Source organism: Hipposideros armiger, unplaced genomic scaffold (assembly GCF_001890085.2).
Source record: "Hipposideros armiger isolate ML-2016 unplaced genomic scaffold, ASM189008v1 scaffold_125, whole genome shotgun sequence".
NCBI classification, from domain to species: Eukaryota; Metazoa; Chordata; class Mammalia; order Chiroptera; family Hipposideridae; genus Hipposideros; species Hipposideros armiger.
The window spans coordinates 1,029,565-1,052,682 of NW_017731475.1; the positions used below are offsets into that span (position 1 = coordinate 1,029,565).

General features: G+C 39.1%; 1 protein-coding gene across 4 annotated transcripts in view; it reads right to left on the reverse strand.

Annotated features, from left to right (window-relative positions):
- Positions 1 to 1,403: 1,403 nt before the first annotated feature.
- The window catches only part of NXPE3 (neurexophilin and PC-esterase domain family member 3), a 58,515-nt gene continuing 36,800 nt past the window's right edge, over positions 1,404 to 23,118 (reverse strand). For all 4 annotated transcript variants that reach the window (XM_019648323.1, XM_019648322.1, XM_019648321.1 and 1 more), the window contains 3 exons: positions 17,502 to 17,575; positions 5,382 to 5,588; positions 1,404 to 2,833 (listed from right to left, as the gene is read on the reverse strand). In XM_019648323.1, the coding sequence (XP_019503868.1) occupies positions 2,283 to 2,833; positions 5,382 to 5,588; positions 17,502 to 17,575 (832 nt within the window). In that variant the 3' untranslated portion in view covers positions 1,404 to 2,282. The remainder of the gene's footprint in view (positions 2,834 to 5,381; positions 5,589 to 17,501; positions 17,576 to 23,118) is intronic.

The window sequence follows — 23,118 nt, forward strand, 5'->3', positions numbered from 1 at the left end:
ATTTCATTTAGCATATTTCAACTACTATATATATACATATATATATGTATATATATATGTATATATATATATATATACAGTAAAACCTTGCATTGCAAGTAACTTGTTCTGCGAGGGTTCTGCAAGACGAGCAAACATTTCTAATAAATTTTAACTTGATAAATGAGCGATGTCTTGCAGTATGAGTAATACGTGACGCCAAATGTCATGTGATCACAACTGAGCCAATGGTTCTTCTCCCCCCCCCCCCCCCCCGGGATTGTGGGTGATCATCTCCCATGCTCGGAGGTTATGCAGGAGATATCCTCTGCAGAGAAGAGGAGAAAAAGGCAGAGGAATCCCTCACTTCAAATGAGATTAGGGAGATGTGTAAAATGTGGGAAACAGTGCAAAATTCTGTAGAAAAGTACCACCTGAATAAGGCTGCAGCAAGCAGTCCGAGCAATGAATCTGTTTAACGACAATGCAATGTCACATTCTGCGAAATCCTCAAGAGGAGGCAAAAGCAAGTGTCATTGGATAGTTTCCTTGTTAAAGTTGCACGAAAAGAAAAAGATTCCATTGAGCCAATAGAGAGCAGTGATTCCGTTAGTGATAGTGAAAGTTGTCCTACGCAATAACCCTCCTCTCTCTCTCGTCTCCCTCACACCAGCCACGAAGGTTTCCAAAGGTAAGTGCAGGTTAATTTGTTTATTTTTCTTTATATTGTATATTTCCTTTGTTATTTTGTATTATATTACAGTATTGTAATCATTTTTATATGAATGTTTTTGGGTTGTGGAACGAATCATCTGAGTTTCAATTATTTCTTATGGGGAAATTCGCTTTGATATACAAAGCGCTTTTTGGATTACAAACATGTTAACATGTTTCCGGAATGAATTATGCTCACAAACCAAGGAGAGAGAGAGAGAGAGAGAGAGAGAGAGAGAGAGAGAGAGGGAGAGACAGAGAGAGAGACAGAGAGAGAGACAGATAGATATTCATGGAATGTAAATACAGCATAAGGAAGATAGTCAATGGTATTGTAACAGTTATATAAGATGTCAGAGGTAGCGGCTTGGGGGAGGAGGGTTATCACTTTGTGAAGGGTGTAAATGTCTATTATGTTGCTTTGTATACCTGAAATTAATAAAATCAATCAATCAATCTTTTTTCCCAATAGATATATATTGTGTAAACTTGAAGGTGGCACTTATGGCTAGAAAAAGATCTTACACTCTCTATTTTAAGTTAAAAAGAAACAAATTATTTGACCCACTATTCTAAGAGTATGTACCTTATCCCCAAATCAAGAAATACCTGTTATAGATTTCAATATCTAACTTTAATTTCTAATTAGATTTTAATTTCTAATTTTGGTATGCAATTCAAAATAACCACCAAAAAAGAAACACTTGAAATAGATGGAAATAATTTCCGCAACTTTATAATAAATAACATTCTTTACATAAAATTCAATTCTCAAAACCCTCAAACTTCAAAACCCAAAAATAAATTTCCGCTTACAGATTTCACCCTTCTAGTTCCAAAAGTGTTTATTTTAAAATAAGTATTCATCATGTAAAATTTAGCTGAATCAAGTAACCACCCAATGCAAATATCAATAGAACATGGAGATTTTATACATACTGCTTTTCATATCTCCCTTTTACTTCTTTTCTAAATAAAAGCAGAACACTATAAATATTCTCACTAGAAATTCAGACCAAGGACACTGGTCTTTCTGAGTAATTCACAAAAAGTGGATCATCAAGAGAAACTCCTGAGACACGGCAGTCTTCAATGTGTTACAGGAGCCACGGACAATACGCCTCCTTGGTTCACCTTGCTGAAGATGGACCAACTGTACTATTGGTGCAGATGTGCTCAATTTCCTTTGCCAGATAAGCTACAGACACTCTACTGCGAGCCAAACTTGTCCCTCCCGTTTAGGTCAGATCATTTTTCACACTTTTTAGTATAGTAATCTCATCTCCCAAGAGAAGCTAGTTCAAACACACTCATTAGCATCTTTGGTTACAAGGGCAATACAGTGTGTGGATGCTGTTAATAATTGTTCTCCCGTGGCGAAGTCACGATTGGAAAACATTCTATAGGTAAATATAATGTAATTTGCATTTTCTAAGATCCTTACAAGTCATTGTATAAAGTCCAGCTCTTCTTGAAATTTTTTACATATCACTGGGAACCACCTCTCCATAGGGCCACCCATAAACTCTGTAATGCAGGTGATGGAGAAAGTCACTGAAGGTGATTCCTCCAGTCCCCTCCAGGGCAGGCTAGGTCTCCAAGGGGCACACAAAGGACAAGAACATGTCTAGTTGGTTCTTCACAATAACTTCATCCGGGTGTAGCTTATGGGGTAGATAATGGGCCAGAGTCATCTCCCAGGCATCAACGAGGTAGACTCCAACCCCTGAGAACATCTTCCGAAGGATGGAATCCAGCTGAAAGTTGTACCAGTCACTGTTGAAAAGGCTCACCTCAGGCCCCAGCTCTTGGGCATTTGCTGTCCGGATGACTATCACAGTCTTAGGGCTTCGATCCAGGAGCTGGACCACTGCTCTACGGATGTTCCTGAGCCGTCGGATATACACTTCCAAGGGGAAGGTGCTGAAGTGAGACCACACAGCTATTGCAACCACGGTGTTCTTCCCTCCCACGATGCCATTCAGCTCATTCGCCACATAATGGAGCTCATTGCTAAAGACGGTGGTAAAGCGGATAGGTGGGCCATGGCAGCGGTATTTGAGGAGGATGTTGTGCTTCTGGTCCACTGCAAGGAAGGGACCCACATTCTTGGGACTACCCAAGTTAAACTCCACTAGATCTGAAATAAGGAAAACTCAAATTCATAAAAATGTTCAAACCAAGCAAATACAGTTTCTTTATTCTTTACTTAGTGGATTCAAAGAACAGGTTTTAGAATAAAAGCACGACAAACAGGTACAATGCAAATATGAAGGAATAGCTAGTTCGCTGCACCTTGGCCTCCTTTACCTCAACGAATCTGTATTCTAAGTTATTATTTAAATCACTCCATAAACATGACATTACAAGTAATAATATCAGTGATAGATTCTATACCTATGTCCATACCTCAGAAGCAAAATAACCTGTTTACCGCTATTAAGTCAAGAAATCTTCTTTTCACTGATTGTTGAATAACTAAAAATCAACTTGGCATTTACACATTACTGTTCTAACAGATAATATTCTTTCTTCCAGGACAAAGGCTATAACTTCTGCTTCTTTATGAACACATAATAGTAACCAAATACTTCTTTTTGCTATAAGGGAAAGAAAGGAGCAGCTGTTTATTTCAAATTCACCCTATGGATGAAAAATCATGTTAATATCTTAGAGAACGTCTATCTCTGTCATAAGAATAAAAAAGACAGCAGCACAGTTAGAATTCCCTTCTTCCTCCCACTTTATTGTGTTTCAAAGTCCAGCTCCTCTGAGATCTTCTGAAGATACCAGGAATCACTGATGCCTTGTTACTCCTAAAAAAATTTTGTATAATTCATCACTTAACATATGCCCCATGAGGAAAGAGGTCTGTCCCATATCCCTAAATATTCCTATAAATGCTTTACAGAAAACAGACTAAGTAACTTTGGGCAACCCGACTCAAATAAGATTCCCTAAGCACCTACTCAGTGCTGTAAGTCAGTCGTGCTCAGGTGGAGAATTCAGTCCTTGCCCTCACGGAGTTTTTAGTCAATTCTAAAGAAGTAACATCAAACTGTATGTCCTATATTTCTCTTGAGGGTTAAAGTAAAGGTTTCAGGTTTTTCCCGTGCAGTCCCAGGCTCCTCTTCTAGATTTGCCTATCTAATTCATTACTACTTAGCATGTAGTCCCACTTAAATTTTAAGACTAAAAGCTCAATCTACCATTCTTTCTTTTGATTAAGATCAAGCACTGACACAAAGCTTTATCAGGTGAAAATCTCTGCAAAGGGTATGGTGGAAAACGATCAAGACTATGTGATCACTACTATGAAAGGAAATACTGAGCTACATCATTAGAACTTTAGAACCAAGCAACTCCGGTAGGGCTCTGCCTGGTCAGCATCAAACCATGCCTAGCATCATGCCACACAAATTATTTCCTTTCTCTTGATTTTTACTTTATGCTTTATTGACTAGAACTCAGCTATGTCTGTCTCAATAGAAAACAAGCAAAACAAAAACTGGAATTAACTTTTCACTTTTTGAGGTTATATCTTCTTTCCTCCTAAAAATTAAATGTGAAATGAAGTTGATATAACAAATAAAAGAGAAAAAAGAAAAACATCACAAACAACAATTCACAAGAAACCATGGAAATTTACTTTATAAAAATCCCTGCCCATATACAGCCATCAAAAACAGATCCCACGGGGGCCGGCCGAGTGGCACGGTGGTTAAGAACTGGCTTGGGACGCCAGAGGGCCCGGCTCGGATCCCACATATGAGGGCCAGTGACACTGCCCTCTACAGCTAAGATGCTGAACAACAGCTCAACCTGGAGGACAGCAACTTGTCTGTTTCCCTTCCCCCAATTCCCCAGCGCTGTTCCCATCCCCCAATTCCCCAATAAAAAAATCTTTAAAAAAACAAAAAAACAGTTTCCACGGAACTATTTATCAGCTCTCTAAATTGTAAGCAGAGTTTTTTAGTCTTCTTGCCTGGGATCCATCCTTCCTCACCCCATCCACACCCCTTCCAGGAAGAGGAAAAGGCCCATTGTAAATAAGGGATGGTCCTCCACTGAGTGGAGTTTATTCCGAGTCTGGAGAGTAGCCCTGGAGACCAGCAGTGAAACCAGGAAGCTAAGATTGCTGGGACTTACCCAGACTCCCTCAGTAGGAGCAGCTCCATCTCTGAGTCACCCAATGGAATGCCCAATGGATGACACGAGGATGGCTTTCCTGCATGAATACGTTACAATGGACCAGTCAGTTGGGCTGCTTCCTTCCAGTTAAATCTATTATCAACTTGGATTTGGACTGAACAGAACTAAGAGAGGAGCAACTAGAAATATCCACCTCTAGAATATTAGAAGTGAGGTGATATTGTCCAGCTGCTTCATCTCGCATGGAGAAACGAAGCCCCTTTGAGAAGCAAATGATTTGTCCAAGGTCACATAGCTAATCAGTGGTATGAACTTCATACAGTAAGAACCCAGTCTTCCATCAATACATCACAACCCCACCATGGAGCAGAAACTATCACACATCTCTCCAGGGGTAGGATACCTCTTTAGTCCTACAGAAAAATAATTGCTTTTTCATTTGATACTTTCTTCAGGCACCTGAGTGAGTCTGCTTATTTCAAAGATGATTTCATGCATGTGGAAAAGAGTTATGCAACAAAACGCAAAGTACCAACCTGGAACAAATGTAGTTAGGTATTCAAACCATTGCCTGATTGTTGAGTCACCAAATAAATACACTAGTTTTCTTTGTAAGCAGTCTGTAATGTTGTCAGGATCATTAAACTGGCGCATCTTAAGCTTTCTAGGCCTCCACTGATCTTTGTAATAATACCCGGAAGGAAAAGTTCCTGAGTTTTGAGATAGCTCACGGCTGTTAGTTTCTGAAAAGAAGAAGGAAAAAAAATATGAGATGTTCTGAAATTCTCCTCCAACAAACCATACATGAAAAAATGTTCCAAGAAACACAATTATGACCCTATATTTGTTAACCTCAAGGCATATGGGTAACATTTCCTGCCGTCACATCTCAAAGAAATCCCAGACTTCCCCCTTGTTACAAAAGGCACAAAAATGGGAAGATCTGAAACGGGTGTGAGGGTATTGGTGGACAGATGGGGAAAAAGGGACTTTGAACATTCCCTCTGATTATGCATGTTTTTACCAAAGCAAAAAACAAAGGCAGGCAAAAACCAAGGAAATGTGCAGATATAAGCATTGCCCAGCACTATCCCAGAATAGAAGAGTTTCTCATCCAAAAGCCTGTGAGGCAAGTAACAACTTAAATTCACATGTTACATATACATAGTAATAGTCCACTGTTTCTCAGTCCATCAAAAGGAAAGTTTTAACCCATGGGTCCTACAATCAAATATTAATTCAGAAAACCACCATTTAATTCAGAGAACAAACCAATGACATACAGTCAAAATCATTATTTCCCATAATATAAAAGGTTCAGAATGTCATTATGAACAGCGAACAATATTAAAAATACATCTGCCTTGGGTGGCCAGTTAGCTCAGTTGGCCAGTTAGCTCAGTTAGCTAGCTTAGCTCAGTTAAGAGCACAGTGCTCATAACACCAAGGTTGCCAGTTTGATCCCCACATGGGCCACTGAGCTGCGCCCTCCACAACTAGATTGAAACAACTACTTCACTTGGGGCTGATGGGTTCTGGAAAAACACACTGTTCCCCAATTAAAAAAAAAAAATACATCTGCCATCTGTATTCATGGTTACAGCCTAGCTACACATGATAACACAGTGCCAGGACCCCTTTCAGAGGACTAATCAAAATCCTTCTGCCCTAACACCTCCCTTAGAAAATGCCACTGTGGAAACAACACACTTTACGTTTCAAAACAGACAGACAGGGATGGTTAATGCTTCTTGCAAGTATACTTTACACCAGACACTGTTGTGAGCAATTAAACATATTATCTCATATGGTGCTCACGGTAACCCTTCAAGGTATGTCCTATTATTATCCTTACCTTTTAGCACAGTTAAGCAATATGACCTAGGCCCCAGAGCTGGTAAGTAGCAAGCCAGGACCTGATCCTAGCAGGTAAGCTCCAAAACCCATGCTCTTAACCACTGTGCTATATTGCCTCTCAAATTTTTGGCTTTTTTCCTAATGGTATACCTTTACTTGTTTCTAACACTTATCAAATCCACAGTCTTCAGAAAACCACCAATCATTTTACATCACTTCCTTACACTCCCCAAGGTGCAAACCTTGATCACAACCCAGTAATTCTATAGTCTCACCTGTTAAACCACAATTCAAAATCTAAACATTTATATGACTTAGAAATTTAAATTTAAGTTGAGTCCCCTATTTGTGACTATTTTCACTTTAATTTGATTTCTTGATATTATCCATATTACTCAGAATATTACTTTGGTTTTATTCTCTTCAAGAAAAATGCCTTATTTTACAGATAGTGCATATTTAATCTTTTTCCTTATACATCTGCTAATTTTTTGCTGCTTCAGTGCCTCAGTTGAAAACTATTTTTTTTTATTGTTAGTTTCAGGTGTACAGAACAATGCAATAGTTATCCTTTTCACCCTTTGCACAGAAACCCCCCTCCCCCATCTACTGCCCTCCCACCCCCTATATCATGCTTATCTATTACAATTCCATTGACTCCATTCCCACAGTCTACTCCACGTCCCGTGACTATATGTATATATAATTATAGCTGACATACAATATTATTCAACATCAGCTTCAGAAATACAGTGCGGTGGTCAGGCCTCTACACCGACTATAAAGTGGTCTCCCTAACAAGACATGAGTCCATCTGGCCCCTTAAAAAATATTTACAACATTACTGATTATATTCCCCAGACTGTCTTTTCTATCCCTGTGGCCATATTGTAGTTACCAATTTGTATTGTCTCAATCCCTTCCCCTTCTCCTTCATCCCCACCCCCTCCCAACTAGCAACCCTCAGGTTTTCCTCTATGTCTCTGAGACTATTTCAAAAGTAAACAGTATTTATAAAAGTTTTATTTGGCAAATGTGATAATCAAAGAAAAATGGGAGGTGGGATACATTTTTTTTGTTGTTACCAGAATTGAGGGGATCAAAACTGCTAATGTGCTGGAGATGTTTGTGAATCATGTGATGTGGAAGTTTATGTATCAGAGTTGAGTTCTTATTCAGAACAATCCAGTTCAACACAGACAATGGAAGAAAGGGTGGCTAGGGGAGAGTGACCAGATACACCTTGGACTGGACTCCATCCAGATAGCTATAATTTATTTCCTAACCCATTCGTTGCCCTAAGATTCTTCAAACTGTGGGATTCTGAATGAAAGATGAAGTATGACAATTGCCACACCTTGGTAGGTGCTTAAATATTTATTGAATGAATGAAAGGATGGATGGATGAATGAGGAGAATGAAGGAATAAAGACAAATCAGGCTGCTGGCTAAAGAAGAAACACCCCTTCACTTTCTTCATTTCAAATGTTTATTTGGCTTATTTGAAAACAATTTCTCAACATGTACTAAGTGTGACTTTCCCATGTTAGCATACATTGCCCAAAGCTCCCTCAATTATATCAGCATGTCATGGTTGCACAGGCCAGAGAGATCCAGAGCAGACACCGGGGGCCCAAAGAAAACATTTACTACGATGGGAATTGTAAGTGATTTTGAAGCTACAATTTTTACCAGGGTTAATTCAGTAGACTCGACTATTCTGTGTCAAATACATGCTATAAAGAAAAGCATGTATCACACAGGAGCCAATTACCATTTCTATTCAAATGTTAATTATATTTACTACCAGAGTTAAGTCAAGCAAAGCAAATCAATTACTGAACCTGACATTAATTCTTTAAACAAGTAGCACTAAATAAAAGAACATATTTTTAAAGTGAAATGCATGTACCTACATTGCCCTCTTCCGGTCAGCTGGAACAAAAACATTTCCTGACTAATAGGATTTTAAGCAATCTGAAGTTGTTTAAAGTCAGTGTTTCTTGGAACTCAAAACACATTTTCATGTAAGATAACTGAGATAAGAAAGCCTCTTCAAATAATAATATAACCCCTAATGTACTATACATGTGGAATAATAGTAATTTTTTTAAAATGAGTTACTACTCAATTTTACGGTTATCGTGAATGTAGGTGGTGAAGAAAGAAGTTTACACAGGGGTGGTTATAAAGGCAGATATAAATATCTTCATGCAAAATCAGAAGAGACAGTTTTGATTATTTGCAAGTAGGTCCCTGCTTCTCTAAAATGTCTTGGCTTCTTTTAAAGGCCATGGCTTACATTTCCCTCCAAAAGGCATCATCCCATGTCACTCATTAGCCATAATGAGGATCATCTGGGCCACAAATGGCACAAAATGAGAAAGAAAAAAGCGAAGAGAGAAATTTCCCTAGGTTATTCTAGAAAGAGCTGGAGAGGGATATAGTGTAAATTCAGGGTGGGGTATATGTTTGTGCATATGTGCTCACACATGTCCTTAATTTTATGGCATGGAATTATTCATAGAAATAAGAGCAGTAAAAGGCAGACCAAAGGGGAGTGCATGGTTCATGACAGGAAAGAAAGACAAGAGAGAGAAGAAACAAAGTCAAACAATTCCTTGACCAGGGAACACGGTGAGCACAGGAACGCTTGGATGATATCTCAGAGATGCGGCATGAGGACAGGTATATGTCAAGCTGTTTAGGCACAGCTGGTCACGAGCTGGGGCGATGAGAAGAAGGTCCTAGCTACACAGTAGTTGTAATTGCATGAATTTGAGTTTACCCTTGAATTTCCCCTACAAAACCTTGGTAATTTGGTTTTTTCTTTTATGTTTTAGTCCCCTAAAAGCTAAGCACCTTACAGAGGAAAGCTAAAAATGCTGTATAGGTAGAAATACCTGCAGAGTCAGAGAATGTTGAAAGGGACCAAATATCTTTTAAAGGTGAAGAAAGCAAGTCACTTAGTGGCTTGCCAAAGTTTCTCAGAGAGTTGTAGCGACAGGTAGTGGTAGAGGTACTCTTTACAAAGACATACGTTATATCACTGATCCAGTCGTGGGTGTGTGCTTCCTTCCCCAGATGGCCCCAAATGGCGTAAGTTAGTTGGATTTTATGCGTAGAAGACGAGCCCTTTGATTTTCTAAGTTAACTGGACCTATACATTGGTTTCATTACCTATAAGTGGGTCAGTTTCTAGTTATTTTAAAGGGTTGTTGCAAAAATGTAATACTGTAATAGTGTGAAAGTATGTTTTTAATAGTAAAGGGCAACAATGGAATGCTGGAAATATTCTCTACGTTCTAAACATTCTATATCTTGACCTGGGTGGTAATTTATTAGTTTTCTATTGCTGTGTAACACATCGCCACAGATTCAGTGGCTTAAAAATAAGAGGCATTTATTACCCCCTGTTCTGTAGGTCGAGTCTGGGGCGTGCCACAGATGGGCTGTCTGGTTGGAATGGTCTCACAGGTTGAAATCAGGATGTCAGCTGGGCTATGTTCCTTTCTGAAGGCCCTGGACAAGAATCTGCTTCCAAGCTCATTCAAGTGGGCCAAATTCAGTTCCTTGTAGTTATAAGGAACTTAATTTCCTTCACTATCCTTGTGACTGAGTTTCTCATTTCCTGGATGGTTGTCAGCCAGGGGATGTCCTCAGTTCCTACAAGCTAGCTACAATCCTTGCTACACAGCCTCCTTCATCTTTAAAGCCAGCAACCAAGAGTCTCCCTCACATGAAATACTTCTCATATGGAATCCTTCTCACACTTTCAATCTCTTCCTTCAGGAAGAACCTGGTCCCTATTAAGGGCTGATCTGATTAGGTCAGACCTACTCAGGATAATTGCTCTTTTTTTCTTTTTTTATTGAGGAATTGGGAGAGAGGAACAGCGTTCGGGAATCGGGGAAGGGGAACAGACAAGTTGTTGTCCTTTTGTTCTTCAGTCTAGTTGTGGAGGACGTCGCTTCACTGGCCCATGTTGGTGTTTTAATCATTGCGCTCTTCCTGGCTGAGGCAGATCGGTCGCCAGCCACTGGACAGCCGTTCACAGCGGCTCTTGGCAGCTCACGTCAGCTGCCAGCAGCTAATGGTAGCTTACGAGAGCCCACTGCAGCTCCACTGCAGCCAACGCTGTCGCCAGCGACTCATGGCAGTCCAGCTCCAGGTCCAGATGTTGTTCACCATCTTAGCTGTAGAGGGCACAGCGTCACTGGCCCTAATGTGGGATCCAAACCGGGGCCCTGCTGCTCAGAGCTGGCATCCCAAGCCAACTCCACAACTAAGCTGAAGAACAAAAGGACAGCAACTTGTCTGTTCCCCTTCCCCAATTCCTCAATGCTGTTCCTTCCCCTAATTCCCCAATAAAATAAAATCTAAAAAAATAAAATAAAATAAAAATATATGAGCTCCAGTTTAGCTGCTGATGAAATTAGAAGCCATCAAGGGCCCTAAGCCACGAGGCTATGATACTCTGGGGACCACAGTACAGGTGCTTAGGAAAATTCAGCAATAATTGTGACACTAGAAAAGCCTATCAGAAACCAGACACTTGCCCTTGATAAGGTAGTCTAGTCTAATTAAAAGCTGTGTTGGGCTGGCTGAGTGGCTCAGTTGGTTAAGAGCTCGCTCAAGAGTTTGAGCTCTGAGCAACAGTGGTTTGAGTCCCAGCCTGAGCTGAGCAGCCGCTGAGCTGCCAACAGGTGGCAGGATGGCTCAGCTAAAAAAATAAAAATAAAAAAAATAAAAATAAAAGCTGTGTTGCTTTCAGGGATGTAAAGTACAGTTTAAGGAGTATAGTTAATAATAGTGTAATAACTATGTATAGTGCCAGGTGGGTTACTAGACTTATCAGGGGGATCACTTCGAAAATTATATAAATGTCTAACCACTATACTCTATACCTGAAACTAAAATAATGTTGCATGTTAACTGTAACTGAAAAAAAATAATTAAAAAAATAAAAATAAAATACTTTTAAAGCTGTTGCTTTGCTTTTGACTGGAATTATACCCATGCATGGGGGTAGCACTGGCAATCTCAAGCAATCCACCAGACTCTAACTATGCACCTTAGAATAAATTTACCTTGTAGGAAAATCATATAACTAATAAATAACAAAATTTCATAAGGGATTTTTAACCCTCCATCAGGCGCAACTGATCTCACAGATGCATTGTACACAAATTTTCAAATATCTAACAGTTAAGTATCGTGACTCATCGCTTCCGTATCTTCCCCCTCTACTGTAACCTATCACCAGTCTTGTTTGTGTGACTTAGTAAAGACGTGTTTCATAGCGGCATCTTTGTGTGCAATGAATCTGTGAGATCAGTTGCGCCTGACAGAGGGTTAAAAAACCTCCGAAATATAGGATTCATAAGTGAAATAATAAAAGTGCAAAGACTATGAATGCTTCCAAGAAAATACAAGATGGACCTGAAATATCTTGTGGTGCCAGAAAGGAAGTACTCAAAAAAACAAAAACAAACAACAACAAAAAAATGATGAGAGCATGTCAACAGGCAAAGAAGCCAAACTGGAAAAGTTCCCAATTGCCAAAACTGAAATAATTGGAATAACAACAAAAAAGATGGAATTGGATTATAACCTAAAGAATGAAATAATCTTAAGTCCATACTGATAATAAAATAAATGGGGGGGGGGGGGGGAAAGGGACAACTCTTCCTTACAGAAAAATTCCAATTAACATATATCTTAAGAATGAGACAAACAACAACAAAAAAATGATGAGAGCATGTCAACAGGCAAAGAAGCCAAACTGGAAAAGTTCCCAATTGCCAAAACTGAAATAATTGGAATAACAACAAAAAAGATGGAATTGGATTATAACCTAAAGAATGAAATAATCTTAAGTCCATACTGATAATAAAATAAATGGGGCGGGGGGGGGGAAAGGGACAACTCTTCCTTACAGAAAAATTCCAATTAACATATATCTTAAGAATGAGACATATAGCAATTCACCATTAGAACACCACAGAAATAATTTCTGTAGGCAAGATCTACTGAAGAATGTTAAAATTAGCAGGTGAAAATGTAAGCAGAAACAGAATGTTTACATAATGTCTGTATTCGTTTCCTGTGGCTGCAATAACAAAGTGCCACAAATTCAGTGGCTTAAAGCAACATAAATTGATTCTCTTACAGTTCTGGAGCCCAGAAGTTCAAAATCAGTATCACTGGGCCAAAACCAAAGTGTTTTGCTCTCCCTGGAGGATTTAGGAAAAAAATTGTTTCCTTGCCTTTTCTAGAGCTGTATTCTATAGCTCATGGCCCCTTTCTCCATTTTTAAACCCAACAGCATGGCATCTTCAAATCTCTCTCTGCTTCTATCTTCATGTTGCCTTCTGTCTTCTGTATGAAATCTCCCTCTGACTCCCTCTTAAAAGGACACTTGTGATTGCATTTATGATCCACTCAGAGAACCCAGATAATCTCTTCTCATCTCAAAACCCTTAACTTAATGGCATATGCAAAGGTTATTTTGCCATATAAGGTAACATTCACAAATTTGAGGAATTAAGATCTGGGTATCTTGGGAGGGTTGATGCATTATTCAGCTTACCAGTGTCTCAAAGTATCTCCCCAGAATACTGAGTAAATACAAAAATAAAATAAGTTTATAGTGGAGAACCCCAGCAGACACCACTTTAACCAAGTGATCAAGGTTAACATCATTATAAATGCATATTGACAACACGTACCTACCCCTTAAAAGGACACATTTCTGTGCTATTCTTTCCAAAAATGCATAACCTCATTCTAATCACAAGAAAACATTAGAAAAACCCAAATTTAGAGACATTCCATAAAACATCTAACCAATGCTCTTCAAAAGTGTCAAGGTCATGGAAGATAATGAAAGACTGAGGAACTGTCACAGAGGGAAGGCTAAGGGAATAGGGAGACTAAATGCAATGTGGGCTCCTACGCTGGATTCTGAAACAGAAATAGGCCATTAGTAGAAAAACTGATGAAATCCAAATAAATTCTATAGTTTGGTGAATAATATTGTACTGATGTTAAATTCCTAGTTTTGATAAGTGGTCTGTGATTACATAAGATGTTAGCATAAGGGGAAGCTGGATGAAGGCTATACGGGAACTCTGTACTATTTCTGCAACTCTTCTTTAAGTCTAAAATTATCCGAAAACAAAAAAAAATTTTTAAAGAGAAGGAAGTAACAAAGTGGAGGGAGGGTATGAGGTCCCTCGTTTAGGGTCTTTGAGTGCCCCCTGCTGGTCACTAAGGTGAACTTCAGTGACGTTCTGCCAAGCTGGGCTTCTTTGATATTATATAAAGCAATTGCCATTTTCTTTCCAGTTGTGTACAGTGCCTGCTCTGAGGTGGCTTTCTCAAAGCCAGGCTATTTTTCTCCCACTGACTCATAGCTTCATTCTTCCTCTAAAATTCCATCAAAAACCTCACTCATTACTGAATCTGCCTTCTCTCTAAACACAATAGTGCATCACAAACCCTCAACCACTTCCTCGATGAGACTCAAGGCCTGTCTGGTGCAGATAAACCATCCAAAGCTCCTCTCACTGACCACCCCACTAAACATCCAGAGACATCACAAGAAGGGCAAGCCAGACAACTGGGGAGGTGGGAGAGAAAGATAGATGTAGTGGGACAGGGCCTCCTGAGGTATCAGACATGAGAAAGGGTGAGGAATGCAGTACTACTGGGGGATACCGTGTCTACTAACACCTTGGCTGTGGGGTTGAGGGCCAATCAGATAAAAGATTAATAATTTCCATTAGTTATGTTTCATATGAATATCCTCTAAAATTAGTAACTCACTGGGTTCAAGTAAATCAAATACAGCTCTTCATTAGGAAAGGATTGGGATTTCTTGTGGCACATGATAATGGAGACTGGCAGTGTTCTGCCTGCATCTGGGCCATACACAAATTTTATTTAGCCCACACAGTACTTTAAAAGTTTTGAATTGGATGTCAATTTTTTGAAATCTGGAGATTTCACATTTAAAATCTAAGATTTCTGGATTTCATGGGAAAACAAAATCTGTAGATCTTGCTGAACTGGGTCTACATTTCTGCATGGCAATAATGCAGCACGAAGTGAACAAAGGCTGCCCCCTTTAGAAGGTCTCTGCTCTTCAGTTCCTTCCCACCACTCACAAAAGGCATGCATGTGGCTAATACCCACCCTGCTAGGTTCATGTGCATTATATACCTAGTCCCTTTGGCAATAGTGCTTGCAACACGGGCTGTGTGCGATACTACACACACAAGGGGTGATCAAAAAATACGGTGAATGTTTACATAAAAAAATTGATTACACTTAAAGACACATTGCCATTAATCGCCCTCAAAATACTCCCCTTCACTTTGAACATACTTATCCCATCGTTGTTACCACTTTTCTGAAGCAGTTCTGGAAGTCCTCTTTCGTGAAGTGTCTTTTTGGCCCATGTGGGGATCAAACCAGCAACCTTGGTGTTATGAGCACTGTGCTCTAACCAACTGCACTAACCGGCCGCCCTGTAAGTGTCTTTAGTTGCGCTGTCCTGGCTGCCTTGATGTCCTGAATTGATTCAAAACGTTTACCTTTCATGTTCATTTTGACTGGGGAAAAGCCAGAAGTCACATGGTGCCAGATATGGTAAATACGGTAGATGAGGCCAAACCATGTTTTTATTTGAAAGCAATTGCCGTACCAGAAGTGATGTGTGACATAGAGCCTTTCTGTTGTGATCACAAAATATGGTGAATGCTGCTGCTGAGTGCCATCCAACGGAAAGGCAGGGATCTTCAATATGGGAAGTGGTGCATTGAACCTTAGTAACAGTGTGTGACAAGTTTCGACTTGTTCGATGCAGCTAGTCAGGCGTAAGCTACGGTTGAGAGAAGGTATGTTTCAAAGTGTGCTATATATCACCCTCCATCACGATAACGTTCTGTGTCACACCACTTCTGATACATCAATTTCTGTCATAAAAACATTACGGTGTGGCCTCATCCACCTTATTTATCAGATCTGGCACCATGCGACTTCTGGCTCTTCCCCAAAGTCAAAATGATTCAGGACATCGAGGCAGCTACGACAGCGCAACTAAAGACTTGAAAGAGGACTTCCAGAACTGCTTCAGAAAGTGGCAAGAATGATGGGATAAGTGTGTTAGAAGGGGAGTATTTTTTATTTTATTTTATTGGGGAACAGCCATGGTCACTGGTTACACATTGATTTCATGCTACAATGGCATAGTTGACTCTTTTTTAAGGAGGACACAGCTCACAGTGGCCCATGTGGGGATCAAACCGGCACCCTTGGCGTTATCAACACCATGCTCTAACCAACTGAGCTTACCGGTCACCCTGAAGGGGAGTATTTTGGGGGGATTAATGACCATGTGTCTTTTACTGTAATTTTTTTTTAATTCACTATATTGTTTGATCACACCTCGTATGCTTTCAACAGCTAAATGAATCTTGCTTCCATCTGCACTTGATCTTAGCCAAAAGACCAAGAAGCAATTGCCCACCGTCTGCATAAGCCTCTGTAAAAATGTTCATCCTTTCTTTCTAAAAGTCACTATAGCTAATTATATCTATTCAGCACAGCTATAACACATACATTTACTCTTCTGAATTTCATTCTTTCATTTATTTTTTATTTTTTGTTGGGGGGAACTAGGGAGAAGAACAGTGTTGGGGAAATTGGGGAAGGAGAACATTGTGTTTTTCCAGGACCCATCAGCTCCAAGTCAAGTTGTTGCCCTTCAATCTTAGTTGTGGAGGGTGCAGCTCAGCTCTAAGCCCAGTCGCCGCTTTCAATCTAGTTGCGCAGGGAGCGGGGGTGGCGGCGTAGTCCACCATCCCATGTGGAAATCAAACCAGCAACCTTGTTGCACACTGAGCCATCCGGCCACCCATCAGCAGCTCACAGCTGCTCAGCGCAAAGTGCCATGTTCAATCAAGTTGTGGGGGGTAGGGAGGAAAGGCACATAGCCTACCATCCCATATGGGTGTTGAGCCCGCAACCTTGCTGCTCAGAGCACACGCTCTCACCAGCTCAGCTGCAGCTCAGCTCAAGGTGCCGAGTTCAGTCTTAGTTGTGGTGGGCATGGCCACCATCCCATGCGGGAGTTGAACCAGCAGCCTTGTTGTTAAGAGCACATGCTCTATCCAATGAGCCTTCCAGGTGGCAGCTCAGCTCAAGGTGCCAAGTTCAGTCTTAGTTGAAGGCAGGGGTAGCCCACCATTGAACAGGCAATCTTGTTGTTAGGAGCACATGCTCTCACCAGCTGAGCCATCCTGCCACCTGTTGGCAGCTCAGCTCAGGCGCAGCGTCACTGGCCCATGTGGGAATTGAACCAGTGGCCCTGTTGCTCAGGGCTCACGCTCTTAAGCTAACTTTTAACCAACTGAGCCACTTGGTCGGCCCAAAGAATTGAATTTTTAATTTTATTTCATTTAAGTTAATTTAAATTTAAATAGCCCATGTGGCTAATAGCTACCATAATGGACAGCATAGCTCTGAAGGCTCTTGAGCTAAACAAAGAGGGTAGTGGGGGAAGAAGATAACTTTTACATGAGCATAAATAGCAAAACGCAAGATTATACACATAAGGTCTAACTGATTTATTTTAATCTAAAAGCTCTTTAGTATTTTCACTTGTGGCCAGAAGTAAATATGGCATATTAAAAGGGGGGGGGGCGGAAGGGTTTTGTAACATCAGTAAAACAACACAGCCTCAACCCACTTAGCAAAAAAAACGACAAATTATCGAGCTCGTTCCTCTTTACCTTTTATTCTCCTGGGCATCACGGTCACCCAATCAGGTCCACTGGAGTTGATTGGCATTTTGATATTGACACCACTTTAAGAGGAATAAAAAGAGTACAAGCTTAGATTCAGGAACGTTTTATTTTCCAATATGTATCTTTATTTACAAATTTTAAAAAAAGAGACCATTTCACAGAGCCTGATTAAAATGAAATATTATTATAGATGGTAATCAACACAATTAATAATAAACTAGGTCTCTTGAAATAAGCAGGTTATATGAATATATAAACTGAATAAGAATTAAATAGGTTCTTAGTTTTTCACTTCTTGGCCCTTAACCCAAACTCCAAAATGACAAATTCTGATTTGAATCACTTACTCTCCTTAGACTCAGAGAATGGCTCATACTAATGAGAATGTCTATTTTGTCACTACCTCATTTTCAGACTGTAAGTCTATGCGGTATTAAGTCACCTGTCAGATTCCTTAGGCCTTGCCCAGAGCTGAGACGAATCCTACTGGATAAGCCTGTCCCAGATATATGCTCATGAGTACTCTGTTCATCATGGCTACGACTCTTTAGTGTCTGCTTCACTTACTAAAACATATACTCTTCAAAGACATGGATTTTGTCTCCTTCACCTTTTGTCTTCAGTACTTAGCAGAGACACTAGACTAGAGTCCATGCTTGGAAAATATCTGATGGAAGACAGTGTTAAAAAGTGGGGGTGTGTGGAGTCCAGGAGAAGAGTACTAAAAACCCGGTGTAACTATTCCAGAAACTGGGTCACAATAATTAGGCCTCTTGCACTTAGACCAAACCCCCCCCAAAAAAAAGAAATGCTAACTTTCCAAACTCTTGATATGGGAACTTGTAGTCAGGATTTTTTGTTTCATTAAAAGTCAATTCAAAAGAGATTTGCTCTTAAATAATTCCTAAACTTTATCGTTTGCCAGGCACTCCTAGATGCCAGGGATACAACAGTAAACAAAACACACCGCATCACCTCCTTTATGAAACTGACATTATAACGGGGGAAAGAGACAAAAAGCAATTAAGGAAGAATAGGGACTACATTAGAAAATAACAGAATTTCATTGCTTAAATAGGTGACATTTAAGGGAGGACATGAGTTTTAAAAGAGCACCTATAAATTGTTTTCATGAGTTTAGAGCCTTAAGGTAAGGAAACAAAAAAAACTTCACCTCTGCAGTTTTCCTGTAAAAATGTTTAACCTCAGTCTAGTCATGCAGAAGCAATAAAGCAGCAAATCCAAGGGACATTCTACAAAAGAGTGACATCAAAATTCTCAACATCGTAAAAAAAATAAGCTAGAGACAGCTTCTTGATTAAAGGAGATTAATGACATAACGAAACACATTATGTGTGATCAGAGATTAAATTAATTAAAATAAAAAAGGTTGCTATAAAGGGCATTATTGGGACAACTGGAGAAACTTGAATATGGACTGCATATTAAATAATAGTATTCTATCAATGATAAATGTCCCAAGCGTGATTAATTGTGTTGTGATTATATGTTGGAGAAAGTCCACATTCCTAAGAGATGCATACTCATGGGGTTCAGTGCCATGATGCCTGCAACTTACTTTCAAATGCTCTGGGGAAAAATTATACACAAACACACACATAAACACACATACAGAGAGAGAAACAAAGCAAATGTGGCAAAACATTAACAACAGTTCATCTAAGTTAAAGATATATGGGTGCTTATTGCTATTCTTGCAGTGTTGCCAGAGATTTGAAGTTTTTTTAAATACAAACTTAAAAAGAAAAAAGTATAAATCATGCTAAAATAAAAAGAAGCTTTTTATGTAATAAGCTCATTCTTTCAAAAGGCCTTCCCTTATATTAACAGAATCTTTGAATCAAAGCATGCATGGCTATTCTTTCCAAAACCAACACTTTTTTTCCTTAAGAGTAAAAAACTAAGATTAGATCACCTTATTTATCTGTCATTTAAGGACCCAAAGACTAAGGCTAAACTTCTTAATCCTTTCTAAATTAAGCAACATTATAAGCCATTTTTACCAAGAGGTAAAAATGGGTAACAGCTTAACATATTCAGGCCATGAGCTCAAGAGAGTATACCCAAAGGTCCTGCAAATGATCAATTTCAATCTTTCTCTTTTTCTTTTCAGTTAGTCTGGGGCAAAATTTCAGAATTTTAACAGAGTAAACAATGCAAAAAATAAAATCAGCATCAGGACTCTGTCAAATGTTTGGTTTCTAAAAACTTATGCCACCTCAAACATTGTTCTTCCAGCCAACTTCCAGATAAGTAGAATTTCTTAATGATTCTACTATAAAGTGCCATCAACCAGCCTCATTCAGGATATGCAAGTAAGGGCAGGGGCAGACATTATTTTATCCTTCTGGATTCACGGGTGTTTTTTTGGTTTAAGTGGTAGGATTTGGCGTTAGATACATTTTTTAATTTTACACTAATTTAATTCTGTGACCTTTCCCCCACTTTTTTCCACTTGGAATGCTTCCTCTTTGCTAGGCCACTAAGTGGACTGACAATACAAATCTAAAAGGGAGTATCTGAGCAGTCTTCATACATGGGCAAAAAATGCACAGAAATTAAATAACCTGCTCAGAGCCATTAATAAATAGCATATCTAAGATCGAACTCAGGATTAAAACTAAAGCTAAAGTCCTTTTGTACTGAGCCATACAAAAACTAGACCATCTTCTCAAAAACAGTACAGTAAATATTAATACATTGCGTAGTGCTCCATCTGCTGGTCTTCTGAAAGCATGACATGAGTCCATCAAATGGGTCACTTAAACTGTCATGACCAAAAAATTACTCTAGGACAGCGGTTCTCAACCTGTGGGTTGCGACCCCTTTGGGGGTCGAACGACCCTTTCACAGGGGTCGCCTAAGACCATCGGAAAACAAAAAGATATTTACANGGAAGAGCGCAATGATAATACCAACATGGGCCAGTGAAGCAACATCCTCCACAACTAAATTGAAGAACAAAAGAATAGCAACTTGTCTGTTCCCCTTCCCTGATTCCCCAATGCTATTCCCCTCCCCCAATTCCCTAATAAAATCTTTAAAAAAAAGAGTCAACGATGCCATTGTAGCATAAAAGCAATGTGTAACCAATGACCATGGCTATTCCCCAATAAAATTTTTAAAATTAAAAAAAAAAAGTCCTAAAATTTGTATGGTACCATAAAAGACCCCAAGTAGCCAAAGCAATCCTGAGAAAAAAGAACAAAGCTGAAAGCATCTTAAGTCCTGACTTCAAACTACACTACAAAGCTATAGTAATCAAAACAGTATGATACTGGCATAAATACAGATACATAGACTAGCAGAATAGAATTGAAAGCCCAGAAATAAACCCCCACATACACAGTCAACTAATATTTCACAAGAGAGCTGCAAATACTCAATAGGGAAAGCACAGTCTCTTCAACAAATGGTGTTGGGAAAACTGGATAAACACATGCAAACAAAAAAAAGTGACAAAAATGAACTTGAAGTGGATTAAAAACAAACATAAGATCTAATATCACAAAATCCCAGAAGCAGCAGCTCTTTGACATTGGTCTTGGCAATTATTTTTTAGATATGATGCCAAAAGCACAAGCAACAAAAGTCAAATCAACACTTAGGACTACATCAAAGCTTCTATACTGCAAAAGAAACCATCTACAAAATGAAAAAGTAACCTACTGAATGAGAGAAAATATTTGCAAACCATGTATCGGATAAGGAATGAATATCCAAAATATATAAAGAACTCATACAACTCGATAACAAAAACAACAATCCAAATTAAACAACTGCAGAGGAACTATACAGACATTTCTCCAAAGAGTACGTACAGGTGGACAACAGGTTCATAAAAAATGTTCAAATTCACTAATCATCAGAGAAATGCAAATCAATACCACAATAAGATATCACCTCACACCTCTTAGAATAACCATCATCAAGAAAATAAGAGATAAGTATTGACGAGGATATGGAGAAAAGGGAACTCTTGTACACTGTTGGTGGGAATGTAAATTGGTAAAGCTGCTATGAAAAACAGTATGGATGTTCCCCAGAAAAATTAAAATTAGAACTACCATATGATCCAGCAATCCCATTTCTGGGTATATATCCAAAGGAAATGAAAAAGGTATCAAAAAGATGTCTGCACACCCATGTTTACTGTAGTATTATTCATAATGGCCAAGATATGGAAATACCATAAGTGTCCACTGATCAATGAATAAATAAAGAAAATGTGGTAATATATACATACAATGGAATATTTTGGGGCCATGACAAAGAAGGAAATCCTGCTGTTTGTGATAATATGGATGGACCTTGAGGTCATTATAAGTGAGATGAGTCAGACAGAGAAAGATAAATAATGTCTATCACTTATACAAGGAATCTAAAAAAGTTGAACTCGTAGAAACAGGGGTTAGGGGGTGGGGAATTGGAAAGATGTTGTTTAAGGGTACACACTTGCAACTAGTGGATAAATAAATCCCCGAGATCTAATGTACAGCATAGTGAATATAAGTCAAGAATACTGTGTCATAAACTTCAAAGTTGCTGAAAGACAAGATCTTAATTGTTCTCACTACAAAAAGGAAGTAATAATTATACATGATACAGTTGTTAGCTAACACAGTGGTGGTAATCATATAGTAATATACAAATGATTCAAATAACACTGTACACCTTAAACTTACACATTATATGTCCATTGAATCTATACATGACTTTGGGTAATATAGACATTTTAACAATATAAAATTTTCCAGGTCATCGCCCAGGTGACCTCCCCTCTCCACCCAAAACTTCTTTTTATTGTAACTATCTACCCCTAAAACAAATGGGTACAAAAGACCTGACTGCATTAGACCAGTCACTCACACCTGAGCAGTAAAGACCATAACGACCTTCATTTCACCTGGGCCTATTTATACCATCATTATAATATCATACATATGCCCGGAAGTTTATTAATATCATTATAACAGACTGAATTCTGGGAAGGAACATGCACAGTCTAAAAAGATGAGATAATAAATAGCCTGTTGTCAATTACAGGTGCCAATCAAGTGGTCCCACACCCAGAAAGGAACAGCCCATTCTAGAGAAAAAGGGATAAAAACTCCAAGTCCTGGGAAGTCCGCCCTTTTGACCGCTTCTTCGCTTTTTTACTCCTTCCTCCCTTTTTTTTTGAGCCTTGATTGTACGTGGCCCACTCCAAACTCTTTGGAATGTAATTTCTCTTCTAATGATGGGCCCTTGAGCCATTCTATACTGCTCGGGCCCGCTTCTATTTCTTTAAAGTGTACTAACTCTTCTAATAAACTACTTTTTCACTAAAAAGTTAAATTAAATTAAAAAAATAAATTTTCCAGGTCATGAACATGGGATTATCTTCCCATTTGTTTGTGTTCTCAGTTGATTTCATCAGAGTCTTGTAGTTTTCATTGTACAGATCTTTTACTTCCTCAGTTAAATTTATTGCTAATTAGCCGGCCGAGTGGTGCAATGGTTAAGAACTGGCTTGGGACGCCAGAGGGCCCCGGTTCGGATCCCACATATGAGGGCCAGTGACACTGCCCTCCACAGCTAA